Source organism: Anthonomus grandis, chromosome 1 (assembly GCF_022605725.1).
Source record: "Anthonomus grandis grandis chromosome 1, icAntGran1.3, whole genome shotgun sequence".
Taxonomy (NCBI): Eukaryota; Metazoa; Arthropoda; class Insecta; order Coleoptera; family Curculionidae; genus Anthonomus; species Anthonomus grandis.
Window position 1 is genome coordinate 49,506,356 of NC_065546.1, and position 13,969 is coordinate 49,520,324.

The 13,969-nt window shown below is 29.6% G+C and overlaps 1 protein-coding gene across 2 annotated transcripts in view; it reads right to left on the reverse strand.

Moving 5' to 3' along the window:
• Window positions 1–1,764: 1,764 nt before the first annotated feature.
• Window positions 1,765–13,969, reverse strand: part of LOC126736495 (neurotrimin-like) — a 95,145-nt gene continuing 82,940 nt past the window's right edge. For both annotated transcript variants that reach the window (XM_050440882.1, XM_050440877.1), the window contains exons 6-10: window positions 5,571–5,708; window positions 5,351–5,500; window positions 5,250–5,291; window positions 4,998–5,057; window positions 1,765–2,244 (exon numbers count right to left, since the gene is read on the reverse strand). In XM_050440882.1, the coding sequence (XP_050296839.1) occupies window positions 2,108–2,244; window positions 4,998–5,057; window positions 5,250–5,291; window positions 5,351–5,500; window positions 5,571–5,708 (527 nt within the window). In that variant the 3' untranslated portion in view covers window positions 1,765–2,107. The remainder of the gene's footprint in view (window positions 2,245–4,997; window positions 5,058–5,249; window positions 5,292–5,350; window positions 5,501–5,570; window positions 5,709–13,969) is intronic.

The following is a 13,969-nucleotide window of genomic DNA, read 5'->3' on the forward strand; positions in this document are numbered from 1 at the left end:
AAAAAGCGAAAAGCCATTGACCGAACAGAAATAAAAAGCCACTGTACTTTTATTTTTCTGGATCATTAGATGTTTATCTCTCTTCGAAAACTTTAACTAACTGTAACAAAAGAATAAGAAGTCACTAGTGAATCAACAGTAAAAAGCCATTGAAGATTGTTGGATAATTATAACGTAATTCATGGATGGCCCCTTATTATAGTATTTATTTTAATAATTCAATATTTATAGTTCACTTATTGTACTTATAGACTTGTTTAAGTATTTCAACCATTTTTTAAAAATGTCCATTATTGGCTGGTTAGAAATTTTTATAAACTTAGTGTTCTCTTTGTTAATGGTTAAGATGTGCTGTATTAAACGAGTTTACTTATCATTCTTTATTTGCAAGTTTTTGCAAGTCGGTTCTACCCTCTGTATCGCCCTTTATATGCTTTAGGATTATTTGTTCAAAATAATAAATAATAATAACAATAGTACATATCACTCACTATCTTATTCTACGTTACATTTCTAACATCTTTGATTGCTGTTAAGCGACTTACTGAGATTCTGCCTGTTCGATTAGAAAAAAATTCTGATATAATTAAAATATCTAGGTAGACGAGATTCAGATAAGATGCATCTTATCAAATCAATCAATGAAACAGCCATGCAGTTACTAAGGGATTTATATTCGATGTAAATCGAAGTAACTCTGAAGATTAAAAAAAGCTAGGTGCCACTTTGTTTAGAATACAAAAATATGTAGTACATAACTAAATTTAGATTTACGTTTGCGATTGGTTAATCCGCAATTTTTTGATCAGTCTTCAAGCTTGTACGTTAAATGTAGGCCTATCGACAATAGCCAAGGCTTTAAGATGTAGATATATGGAAGAAATCTAAATAGACAAAGTTATAGTTAAAATATTTAAAAAACTCCGTACTAAATAAAATTAAAATCTGAAACCTTGAGTACTTGGGCAAATCTTAAGAGAAGCGAAATACTTGTTGCAATTGATTGAGCTAGGTAAAATTAAGAAAAGAAAAATGTTATTAAAACGTATATTCTGGCATTGAAAATTAAGAGTGGTTTGGATGCTCTTCTATGGATTGCTTTAGTACAAGAGTTAGAATTTCCATAATGACTGCCAACCTTCGAAGTAGAGATATCTCCCAGTATTATATCGTATATATATATATATATATATATATATATATATATATATATATATATATCTCCCTCGAAGTAGAGAGAATTAGAAAGGGTAGTATATTGATTACAAATACATCTCTACGAAATGACTTGTTTAGATACTCGTTTATCCAATCCAGATAATTTGAGTGTAACGGCAAGCAGGTAGATCTTCTCAGAAAAATCTCTAAACACTAAATCCTTTATACAAGGAAATAACGTTTGCTATTGATGAGACCTTGTTCTGACTTCTTTAGATCAAAACAACATTAAATATATTCAAGTATCACAAATAGGTTCGAACAGCCAATGTGTAAATTAATTCTAGTAAATATAAAGGCACAAAAACATCTTAAGGAGATAAATAAAAAAACACAAATTTGTTGGATTCCTTTTCGTGACCACTTTAATATGTTTTATTTTCATTTTGTTTGGTTTCCTGAGTGATTTTCTTCTTATTTCTTTTCTTGTGTTAAAGAAATAGTCATGACTGAGAAAAAGGATATGTATTTATCTAACCATTAAAATGGTTGTGTAGTTTATATGGTAAGATGCATAAAAAGTAGAAGAAATAATAGACCCACGAAAAAATTTGATATTTTTTATTTAATATGCTCGTAGACTTGTTTACTGTAATTTTATTATATAATTAAATAAAAATTAGGATAAACTATTGAATTAATATATCATATAAAACTTAATTTAAAAACACATTTACGTATGTATATAAAAAAGTTATAAGCATATAAATAGTATTTATACTATATGTATATATAGAGGTTCAGAAAGGAGCTCTTTTGATGTGTTTACTCAGCCATATTTAATTTCTTCGCCATAAAAACAAAAAGTCACCACCAGATTCAAACCAGGTAATCTAATATTTTTAAAAAATATTCAAGTTAATAAAATACTAGAACTATAGATTAATACTTATGTAAAACTACAAAAAAATAAACGATATAAAATAAAAAGTGAAATAATATTATAAAAAGTTATACAATCAGTTGGTCTTGATTTGCTGGCCTGACTTGTGTTCATGTCTTCTTGTAGAGGAATCTTCATTGTCACTGAAAATTAAATTAATTATAATTTAATAATAAAATAAATGGGAATATTAATGACGAGAATGTTTGAATTTGAAAGATTAAAAACTATTTGTTTTATTTATAAGATATCAGCAATATGATTTTTCATAAATAAAATATACCATATTCTATCTTAAACAATAGAAATTTATAAGATAAAGACAAAGATTATTGATACCTCGTCTACGTATTTTCCTTGAAATTATTCTTATTTACTCTTTTTAAAGATATGTACTAAAGCAAAAGCTCTTCATTTTTAATAAAACTTGCTAAATTACTTTAATAGCTCAATTGATTTAGGCATTGCCTCAGTGCAGGGAATTTTTTTTGTAATTTTGAAGCTCTAACTATGGAAGCTTTTATGAGTAAAAGAGTATATACATAATGTAAAGCAAATTTAAAATTACAGAATATTGCACATTCTCTTTATGTTTATTGAGCAGAGAGGAATGCGATAAGTTTATCACAATATTTTAATAATAGAAAGATGAGTCTACATATGGAAAAATTAATTGGATGAGTTATTATGAAATTCTATAAGCGCTGAATGTTCTTGTAATAAATTTTAAAAATATTGACCTTCGACCTTCCTAATTTCTTACGTGGAACGCAAATTTACTAACCCGGATCTCGATATCATAAAAAAAAATATTTATCCCTTATCAATATGACATTTGGCAAATAATGTTGCAATTATTTCCTTCAGTTGAATCTTTATAAATATTGTTAGCCACAACTACCACCATTCGCTTTTACAATTTTCATCAAGGATTAATATTTTCGATCATGGGTCATGTGGAAACAGCAAGCTATTCTTTTGCTACCCTTCAAAAGTTGGAGTGTATAAAGAGTTTAAGTTTAATATTACAACTGTAGAAAATTAAATAAATTTTACATATGGATATACGATAGAAGAAGTACAGCCAAAAATATTTCTACTGAGGTTTCTGATAAGATGCAAGTACTTTGGGTTCACTATATGATGCTAGGAACATTAGTTAATTCTCTGGGTAAAAGACTAAGAGAAGTTTGTAATCGGAGTCTTTATTTTTTTAATTAACACAATGTGTTCGTTATTATTATGGTATTCTACAAGTGCTAAGTATTTTACTAATAGTTCTGCAGACAAGTATAGTTTTTTAAGGTGTAATAATTCTGACTTATGGCCTGAAAATGAATACTGTAAAGTAGAGTTTCTAGCCTATTGCTTATAATTAGGTGATACTAATCCTGGTGTATTTTCTTATGTTATTTGCATATTAGTAGAATGAGTTGGTGGCATGGGTATTGATTTTGTCAAAAAATATGTTGTTTAATATTGGGTGTCCTATCTATTCTGTATACAGTTTTATGATATTATTATATGTTATATTATATTTCTTAAGCTTTTGTCATTTTGATTAAATAATCATGTTTATGCACATTCATAACTTACGCACACAGTCATTCACTGAGTTTAAAGACAACAGCCTTATTATGTGAATCTCTAATACTATTAAATTTTAATTTTGCAGGTTTGGTTTATGGTCCTTTTTTGAAAGTCATTGATATAAACCGTATTGAAAAAATGCAAAAATCTTCCGCCCTACTTGTATAATAAGATTAGATTTCGGACGGATGTTCATAATTTAAATATTCAAGGACAATACATTTTAACAGTGCCAAATCATAAAAAACAACTTTTTAAGAAGTCCTATTCATATTTGATCGCAACAACCATAAACAAATTTAAAATCATAATTTTACTAGATTTGCAGCATGCTTTAAAAACTATATGAAATGAAACCTTCTCTCTGGTCCTTGAGAAGTAGTTTAGATTTAGTTTTTTTAGTCCTTACTATGTATTAATTTGTATTAATATTATCTATTGTTTAAAATTTTATAGTGCTAATTTCCGTAAAGTATTATTAAATATTTCATAGCCTTTTCTTGTCCTAATATTTGATCAGCAGTGCTAATGTATATACCGTTATTTATAGAATCTTATTAATTCAAGGCTTCAATATCCCCTTCGTTGTGTAAAGAATGAAAGCTGAAATTGCTTTTTATTTTATGGAATTTTGTTTTTTTTTGTATAAAGTGTATTATGATTATTGTAATATTGCATTATTTTTATGGAATAATAAAAGTATTATTATTGTTATTATTATGTTTTATTTAAGTCATACTTATTTAGATTGTTTACTTTTCAGCCCCAGATACCTTAATCAATATTTTAGAGCAGAACTGCAGTTAGGAAGCATTATCGCAGCTCGTGCAATAATTTTCCTTCAAACGAATGAAAAAAATTTTTGAGATCTTTAAAATTGATGACTATGGATAGCTTCAGTATTAATAGAACTGCTGCTATAATATAGAGAGTAAAGGACTGTAGGTAAATTCTTGTTATATATTCTTGAAATATTTCTAAATCTCTAGTTAAACCTTGAAATTTATTGAAAGAGTTAAAATTTAATGAATTTTTACCGTTCTTATTAAATAATTTCGTTTAATTTATATAGTCGGCTAATATATTAGAGCACATATGCTTCTAAATTAGCTACTAAATCTTCGTTCTAAATTAGCTACTAAATCGTACAAAAAAAAACGGAAAATATAAATATTTTGCTAAGCGCTTTGTAAGATTTAGAAAGTTATGAATTTCATTTAAATATTCTTTATCATTATTACGTATTTGCATTTTTAAAGCTGCGAATGATTTTAAAAATCAACGGGAAAAATTATTAATAAGAAACCTTTTTGGGAGGTATCGGGCCATTGCTGATTTCCTTGATCCAACTTGTCATGAAGCCCACCTGAAAAATAAAAAAAGTTTTTCATTCATATTTATTTACATTATATTGTTTATTTTATAATTAGCGTAAAAGCGTGTCAAAGACTCTTAAAACTAGTGTTGCCAATATAAAAATATTTAAGCAGGTTTCTAAATCAGAAAAATGATGGTGTAAAACAATTACATTTACTAAAAATAACCACTTTGCACTTACTTTTATCCTTTGAAGGTGCTGCCAAATTTGGATGTGGAATTTCTGTCAAAAAATAAATTAACATAATAAAGCAATATGAGTATAAATAAGAAGATACTTACTATAGACATTTACGGATCCCTCCATTTCTCCTAACGGATTTTTCGCAATACACTTATATATACCAAAATCTTGCTCACCCAAATAGTTAATGGTCAACTTCATGTGCACTTTGTAGTTTTCTCCGATGATCTCCGGTACAAATTTCGTGCCTTCAAATTAATTGAAAATAAATTAGCTTTCACTTCAGCACGAGATTCCTTAAAAATAAATAAAACTTACTGTGCGGAATGATTTCTCCACTATTCTTAGCCCAATAATTAATCGATTTAGGAAAAGCCTGAGAATGACATTCGAGTGTAACTCGCTGTCCCTGATACGCTCCGATTAATTGATACTGAATCCAGACAGATGGAGGAACTAAAACAAAAAGAGAATAAGATTTTCCTTTTAAATTGTCTAATTGATTTAGTGAATTTTGCTTGTGTACAATTTTTTTTTAATTTGCTTTTTATACAGTTGGTCTCTACAGTAATGGTCAAGTTCAATAATATATTGTGCCTCTTATATTAATCGAGTTTTCATCAAAGTCTAATTTGACTAAACTATAAATGATATTTTGTTGTTTTTTTTTGGAAAGTACAAGTTTTACAAAACCAGATTAATGAACCAATTCTCCAATTTTTTACTTAAAAACAAATTATTTACACTCTGGCCAGTGATTGACATAAGTTCACCTGGTCTAAGAAAAATTCACCTGGTATAAGATGAACCCAAATAGTTCAGAAGTGCAATAAATGTAACATGTATAAAACCATTATTTTAGTAATGAAAAACTAGTATATGCTTACTGAATGACTTACTAATGCTATTGATTGTTTTTAATACATGCAAAATTATTCATCTTTCTTCAAATGAGAGTTTGCATAGTAATTTCATAAACTACTTATTTATTCATGAATGATTATTAATTTATAAACTATACTTAATAATATCTATACTTGATAAATATCAGCTCCTGAAAGAAAAAATTTAGCTAATATATTAATGGATAAATTTTATAAAACCATTTAAAATTTATATTTAAAAAATGGATTAATACAAGTGTTTTTTCTCCGTTCTTGTCTTGAACTTTTGTAATACATCTAAAAAAAATCAATAAAAATGTTGTTAATAATATTAAAGATTCCCCCAATAGTTGTAAAGAAACCCAAACTATAGATGGATATCAGAAAAAAATATTTTTTAATAAACATTAAGAATAATAATAAAAGTACAAATATAAATAATAATAATAACTGTCCTTTATGTATATTAACAAATTTTAAAAAATATAGTAATTTTTTATTAATATATTTTTGATAAAAAATATTAAAACTTCGCGTCTTTTATATTTAAAGTTTTATTATTTTTCATTAAAAATATAATAAATAAAAAAAATACTATATTTTTGAGAATTTGTTAATATACATATATACAGGGTGGCCATTTGAAAACGAAACAGAGCCTATTTTGGGTCCCTCAGAACATTTGCGAAAAAATCCTCGGACTCATCAATTTTTGATTCAAGGAAGAAACATTTTTTTGCTAGTTTCGTCCCCCTGAGGTCAAAGCCCTAGCGGGGGTGACAAGGGCCCCCAAAATTTTAAATGGAACGGGGGATCGAGTGATACCTTATTTTGAAGGTATTTTTATGTGGATTATAACCCTAAAGTTTTAAATCGTTACTATTTGCCTAGTCGATACAGAGGCTAATAAAAGTTACAAAAAAATGTTAAAAAGTATAATTTTAAATAAAGGGCTTATAGATAAAATCAATCAAGTAAATGTTCAAAATGTTGGCCTTCGACTTCTATACAATAATACAGGTTTTGTTCAAACCTTTCCCGTACATTTTGCAAAATTTCTGGAGTGATTTGACGACATTCATCAATTATTCTTTATCGCAAATGGTCTAGCGATGTTGGCTGACTAGCATAAATTTTAGTTTTGAAATGGCCCCATAAAAAAAATCTAACGGGCTTAAGTCCGGGGAACGAGGAGGTTACCTCCTCTTCTTCCAATCCATTGTCCTGGAAACGTTTGGTCCAAATATTGACGAACCCTTGCAGCATAGTGGGGTGCCGCCCCATCTTGCTGAAATACTAGATGATTTTCCAAGTACTCGTTATTTTCTAAGTATCTCCACTAATATTGGATGAATTGTATTTTCTAATAACTCCAGATACATCTCTCCTGTTAAATTGCCAGATAAAAGATAAAAAAAGGGGCTTACGATATGTTGACCAAAAATACCAGCCTAAACATTTAATTTTTCAGGATGTTGTGTATGCACCTCACGAAATATTCTGGGATTTGAATCAGCCCAATAGCGACAGCTGTGACGATTCACAGTACCGTTTAGAAAAAAGGAACATTCGTCAGAAGAGCATACATTAAATAGAAAGTGTGGATCATTGGCGGCTTATTCAGATATAGTTTTTTATCACAAAATTGTACTCGCCTATCAAAATCGTCTTCGTTTAGTTCTTGTACGAGATGCATTTTGTACGGATGAAACTTGTTTTTTTTTAATATCTTCTGAATGCTGCTTCTCTTAATACCAGACACGGTTGATAACTTCCTTGTGCTCAGTGTAGGATCTTGCACAATATGGCCTAAAATAGCTACTTCTGAAGCTTCATTCACCACTGGATTATCCATTTCGCGCTTTTTATTAGCCACAGACCCAGTTTCTCTAAATTTTTGAGCCAATTCCAAAATGTACTTGCGATGGATCTGTCGATTAGGGTGTTGTAGTGTGTTAAAAAACTGGGCAGTTCTATTAGCATTTTCATTGTTCGCAAAGAAAAGAGCAATTATTTTAACTCTTTCAGCAAGTGAATAAACCATTATACACTCAATGTTGTAACTAACTAACGACAACCACTATCAAACTTCAAAATGTTGCTATAATAACAGTCTCAACAATAACCAAGAGTTCCCTTGCAGAATTGGCATAGATACCGGGTATTAAAAAAAAACAACAGAAAGTACGGTTCACAATGTAGGAGAACAAAATTTTTTGTATTTATTTAACTGCTAAATTTACAAGCATTTTTTTTTCATAAAAAATGTTGACATGTTTTTGTAACTTTTATTAGCCCCTGTATCGACTAGGCAAATAGTAACGATTTAAAACTTTAGGGTTATAATCCACATAAAAATACCTTCAAAATAAGGTATCACTCGACCCCCCGTTCTATTTAAAATTTTGGGGGCCCTTGTCACCCCCGGTAGGGCTTTGCCCTCAGGGGGGCGAAACTAGCAAAAAAATGGTTCCCCCTTGAATCAAAAATTGGCGGGTCCGAGGATTTTTTCGCAAATGTTCTCAGGGACCCAAAATAGGCTCTGTTTCGTTTTCAAATGGCCACCCTGTATGTATAATTTTTAGGTTCAACTAGGTTTAACAGCTATTGAACCTGGCCAAGTATAAAATAAAGGTCATTTATTATTATTATTATTATTTATATGCGTACTTTTGTTATTATTTTTATTAATCAATATCTGCTTTCCATGTTAAGCCACTTTAGTTCCGAAGTTTGTCGCTGACGTGTTCACGAAGCCATCACGCTTTTCACCAATTTTACTAAAAACTTTCGCTGTTATACTGTATTTAAAAGTATGTGTGATACACTGTGATTCCGTATTTAAATTTTTTTACATTTCCTTTTCAAATAAGCCTAAATTGAACAAAATCGGATAACTCTTTTTAAAGTTAAATAGCCATTTAAACAATTACTCTTTCACCACATTCCCCTACCTTATAAAAGCTGGTACGCCAATGAAACTTCGACCAAAATCATAACAAATATTTTAGGGTTTTAAATATGTTTAAAAAAAGTTGCTTAAGTTGGTATTTTTTGGAAAAAATTAGAATTGATTTATTGACCTTTGAATTACGTTCCCTAGTGGCAACATTACGAACTTTAAAATAATTTCCAACCACTTTTATTCGTCAAGAAAAAATCCATTGATGTCAGTTCCCGAGATATGGCCAAGATCCACGCTTAAAGAAACACCCTGCGAATATGTTGAAAAGCAAAGGTTAAGAAACTAATTAATACCCAAATGTACAGGGTGTCCCAAATTCGAGGGTGACCATGTTGTAGGACACAAAAAGTGGCAATGAAAAACTGTATTTAGTATTCCGATGTCTCTTTAAATAAAGTCGGTAGAAGGTAAAAACGATTTTGACAATTTTCGATTTTTTTCGGATAACTCCGGAAGTATCCAGAACTTTAACATTTTTTAAACGTCATTTTATTAAGCTCCAAATTGCGCAACTTTGCCTTTATTTAACCGACCCTGTAACTCTTACGGTTTCCGAGATTCCAATGGTCACCCTCGAATTTGGGACACTCTGTAGAGTAAATATAAATAAGGAGAGCAGATGTTAAAGAGAACTAGTTTAGTCATGGTAATCAAGCAAAATTTAATGATTTAAACTTTTATTATTTAAAAACTTGTCACTTGTAAAAAAAACTGCACTAGAAAGAAAAACAGTCAAAGAAAATAATCAAATCAGATATTTATAGGGCAAAATGTTTATTATATTAGCTAAGCGCTTTCGGCGTATGAGCCATCATCAGTGTTTACTAAAAGTGAGTTGTATGTATTTTTTTCTTTATGAAAAAGGATTTTTAAATTTAGGGAATGTATTGTACTCACTTGTCAGTGATTTCACAAATTTTAAGAACATTCAAGACATACCACTTAATTTAAAAGGACTTATTTTAAATATTTAGGACAATATTTTAAAAAAGGGGGAGACTTGTACCCTTTTTAATGTTTATGTTTAAATTGCGTCAAAGGTGGGAAACCCATCGTTAAAATCGATTAGAGCCATCTTACTATCAACCACAATTCAGAATCACTGTCAAACCTGTCAAAGGATAGTGGTGACAAATCAGTATAGAAACATTAGGCACAAAAGTTGTTTCATAGAACAAAAAGGGGGTACAAGCTTCAACAGTGAATTTGTGTTTAGGTAAAGAGCCTGAACATAGGCTATAATTTATTTAATGGTGTAAAGGCAAATTTACAATAACATCAATCAGAAAAGATATAATCATGAAATCGTTAATTACGCAGTCTGCTATTTAACGGAACGTAATATCTATTGAGGATTTTAAAAAAGCGGTACTTTTAATTTCTTAAAGTTAGAGTAGAAAAATATGCTCGCGTTGCTTTTTATATTAATGAAGTAATTTTTAGAAGTTATCCTGATTAAAAATGAACTCTAGATCACCGATAGAGAAACGGCTCGAAGAACCGTTTGAAAAAATATATGTGACGCATGCGTGCGTTATATGACAAATAACGTATTACGATACAAAACTGTGATAACAAACAATAAATAGAATGCTTTAAAATCTACGATAAGACGCCAAAAAAAATTTTGTCCGAATTGTCAGCCATTACTATAATCGAAATTTCAGAAAAAAATTAAATTTAACGCAGCGACGGTAAGACTCCTCTCTTTAAACAAAAACCCTTATCAAACGTCAATAAAGAATTTATTATTTAAAAAACACCTGTTAAAACATCTCCGCAAATTAAAAAAGCACCTTTAAATATCCACTGTAAATTGTATATAAATAAATGGATTTCCTAAATAAATGAATAAATATTGTTTCTGCTTTTAAATAATTTTTTTTAATACACGATGTTTTAGTTTAACACTAACGGCCAACATTTTGGGTGCCAAATATAATCTTATAACCATCGAAACTTTAATACATGAAAACCGAGGCTTAAATTTTATTTGAACCAACAATGTATTGGTCATCACAACCTTGGGCAAGAAACTTCGTACAGAATATAATTTTTAGTTCGTTAGAATATATGGGGAGAACTCAACAGAAAAATAAAATAAAAACCTATAACTGGAGGTGTTGCACGGCATTGTATTATAGTATTACCGTTAATAAGTCATCCCAGCATATCAAGCCGTTAGAAGCTTCCGATCCAATAGCAAACTACTAATATGCAGATAGATGCTAAGCCAAAACACGGCGTTATTATTGTAGGGTGCTTAATAAACCCTCATGTGTTGCTTAAGGCAAGACGTAAGCCAAATTGCCCTGCACATGCTATTAGCTAATGGTAATAGTTGCGTCTGTTAATAGTCTTCTTGCGCAATTTCCACTATTTACCGGTAAAGCGATTCCGTCCTGTTATTGTTTAGATGAAGTTTAAATTACTGGGGCTTTTTAATTTTCTTAAAAACTAAAAATAGTTAATGTTATAAGTCGAATAAAAGGAGAGTTTCAATTCTTTACTAAATAATTTCATAATATAGCAACGTAATAATGTTACAGAAATATACCAGGATGTCCGAGACAAAACAGTCTACCCTGAAAATATTAAAATCTTAAAGAAATAAATTGGTTGACCAAAAACGGCCGAATACGTCAAATTTAATATTGAGGAGGGGCATTTATTGGCAAATTGAGTTTCTCTGATGTCATCTTTTTTAAATGAGAATAAGGGTCGAGTGATCCCTTGAATTAAATAGTTTTATTCTCTATATAGTACTATTTTTATTTTTTTATTTTATCGATTCGTTCTCAAAAATATGAATAATAGAGGATAATTTTATAGTATATTAAAAGTTACCCAGGTATAAGCACCTGTAGATGCATAACTTATAATGCATATTTACGTTTCCTAAACTATAGTGAAACAACAGAAATTAAATATTTTCAACCTAACTCCTTATGTATTGAGTTAACAACTTTTAAAAAATGGATACAATTTAAAATTTACAGTATTCTTTTAAGGTATTATAATTTCGATGAATAAAAGTTTTTTACAACACTCAAATCTTCGAAATGGTATAGTTAGTTGTCTGATTACTTTTTACTTAAAGTTTATAACAAAATATGCAATTTGCATGCAGATATAAAAGACCTAACATTAGGAATTTTATTGTTATATTAAGAGAGACTCTCTTTTAAAACTTATTTTTAGAATGCAATTTTGTATTATTTCTAATGCGTTGTTATATAGGTCGCCCCGTCACTTTACCGTGGCATATTAAAGATCCAACAAGTAATTATTACAATTTAATTCAATATTTAATGTCTTAAGATATTTTTAATTAAGTAAAATTTATAAATTAGTTCTCCAATTTTAAGCGTTAAATTTCTAATGTGTGGTGTCGTTTTTGAGTTTTCATCTGCTGTAGCCTAGGCGTTTAATGTTTTCAACCTCGTTTTTATGAAATTTTTGTTTGTTTGGCCGGTTGGCATCTGTTACGAAAAATGTGATATACAGGATATTTTAGAACTATGGGATTAAAAACAGGGTTATTCAGTGCAACATTAGAAGACATTTGAGTATAGGGACTTATTTCCGGAAAAGTGTTACTACGGCCCTACAGCCTTAAGACGCGTTAAAATTTAGAAAGACGATGAAATGTCTATTATAGGATTTAATGCATTTAATTTTTGCCTTTTATACATGATATTATCATCATATATAAAAGGCAAAAATATACTATATATATAACAAATATATATATAAATAAACGTTCGACAGCAAATGTTGCTGTAAAAGTACGTGAGGATTTGGCTCAGCGGTTTGGGTACCATTGGATTAACAGCTTCTTGGCCTTCTAGGTCACTTGATTTAACACCACCGGATTTTTTCCGTAATAATATGTAAAGTCTTTGGCGTACGAAATTCTAGTAGGTACAGAACCGATATCAAATTTTTAGTCAAGTCCGCCGAAATCATGTGCGACATTTAAATTCATGTACTCAGGTTGAAGAAAAAGAATTTGCACAATTATTGTAATTATATTATGTACAAAAGATAAAAATTAAATACGTTGAATTCTATTTAGGTAGTTTATCGTCTTTCTAAATTCTAATGCGTCTAAGAGTCGCAGTAACACTTTTCCGGACGTGGATCCTTATACTCAAATATTTTTTACTGTTGCACTGAATAACCCCTAGAAGTTTGATCCCATAATTCTGAGACAACCTGTATACTGTTTTTGAAACACTTAAGGAAAATTTGTGTTTGGCTAACCACTTATGTTCAATAGTCATAATATCATTAACCTTCGTTCTCAATTGGTTCCATGAACTTCTTCCAAATAGGACTGTGTCATCGGGATAAGGCATTGCTACAGCAGTGAATGGAAAATTAATGTATAGGATAAATAGTATAAGTCTAAGGCAGTGTGCCTTAGGGAGCACCAATTCGCACAGTGCTTGAAGCCCTTAAAAAATTTATAATTCTGACCTCTTAAAGATAAGTTTCAAAGGGCCCCAATACTACACCCCTAATTCCGATCCACTCAGGAATATTCATTGAGCAGTTCAGAATGGAGCACAATGTCAAAGGCCTTGGCTAAGCCATATTTAATATTTTTTTAAAACTAATTTGCTGTTCGTTAAGTATGTTGTTTTTTATAAAGAAATTACATTACAAGGTATCCTTTTAAGCCTTTTCGGAAATTTTGCTAAATGTGTTTTTTAAGCTTACTGGTTTACAATAAGAAATATCACTTAAGATTCTTTTTTATAAATTTGGCTAATAATTAATAATTTAAAGCTCCCTGGAATTTTAATAGAATTAAAAAATGCAGTCAAAAATATACTTGAAGGCTCGACAACATACTGATGACA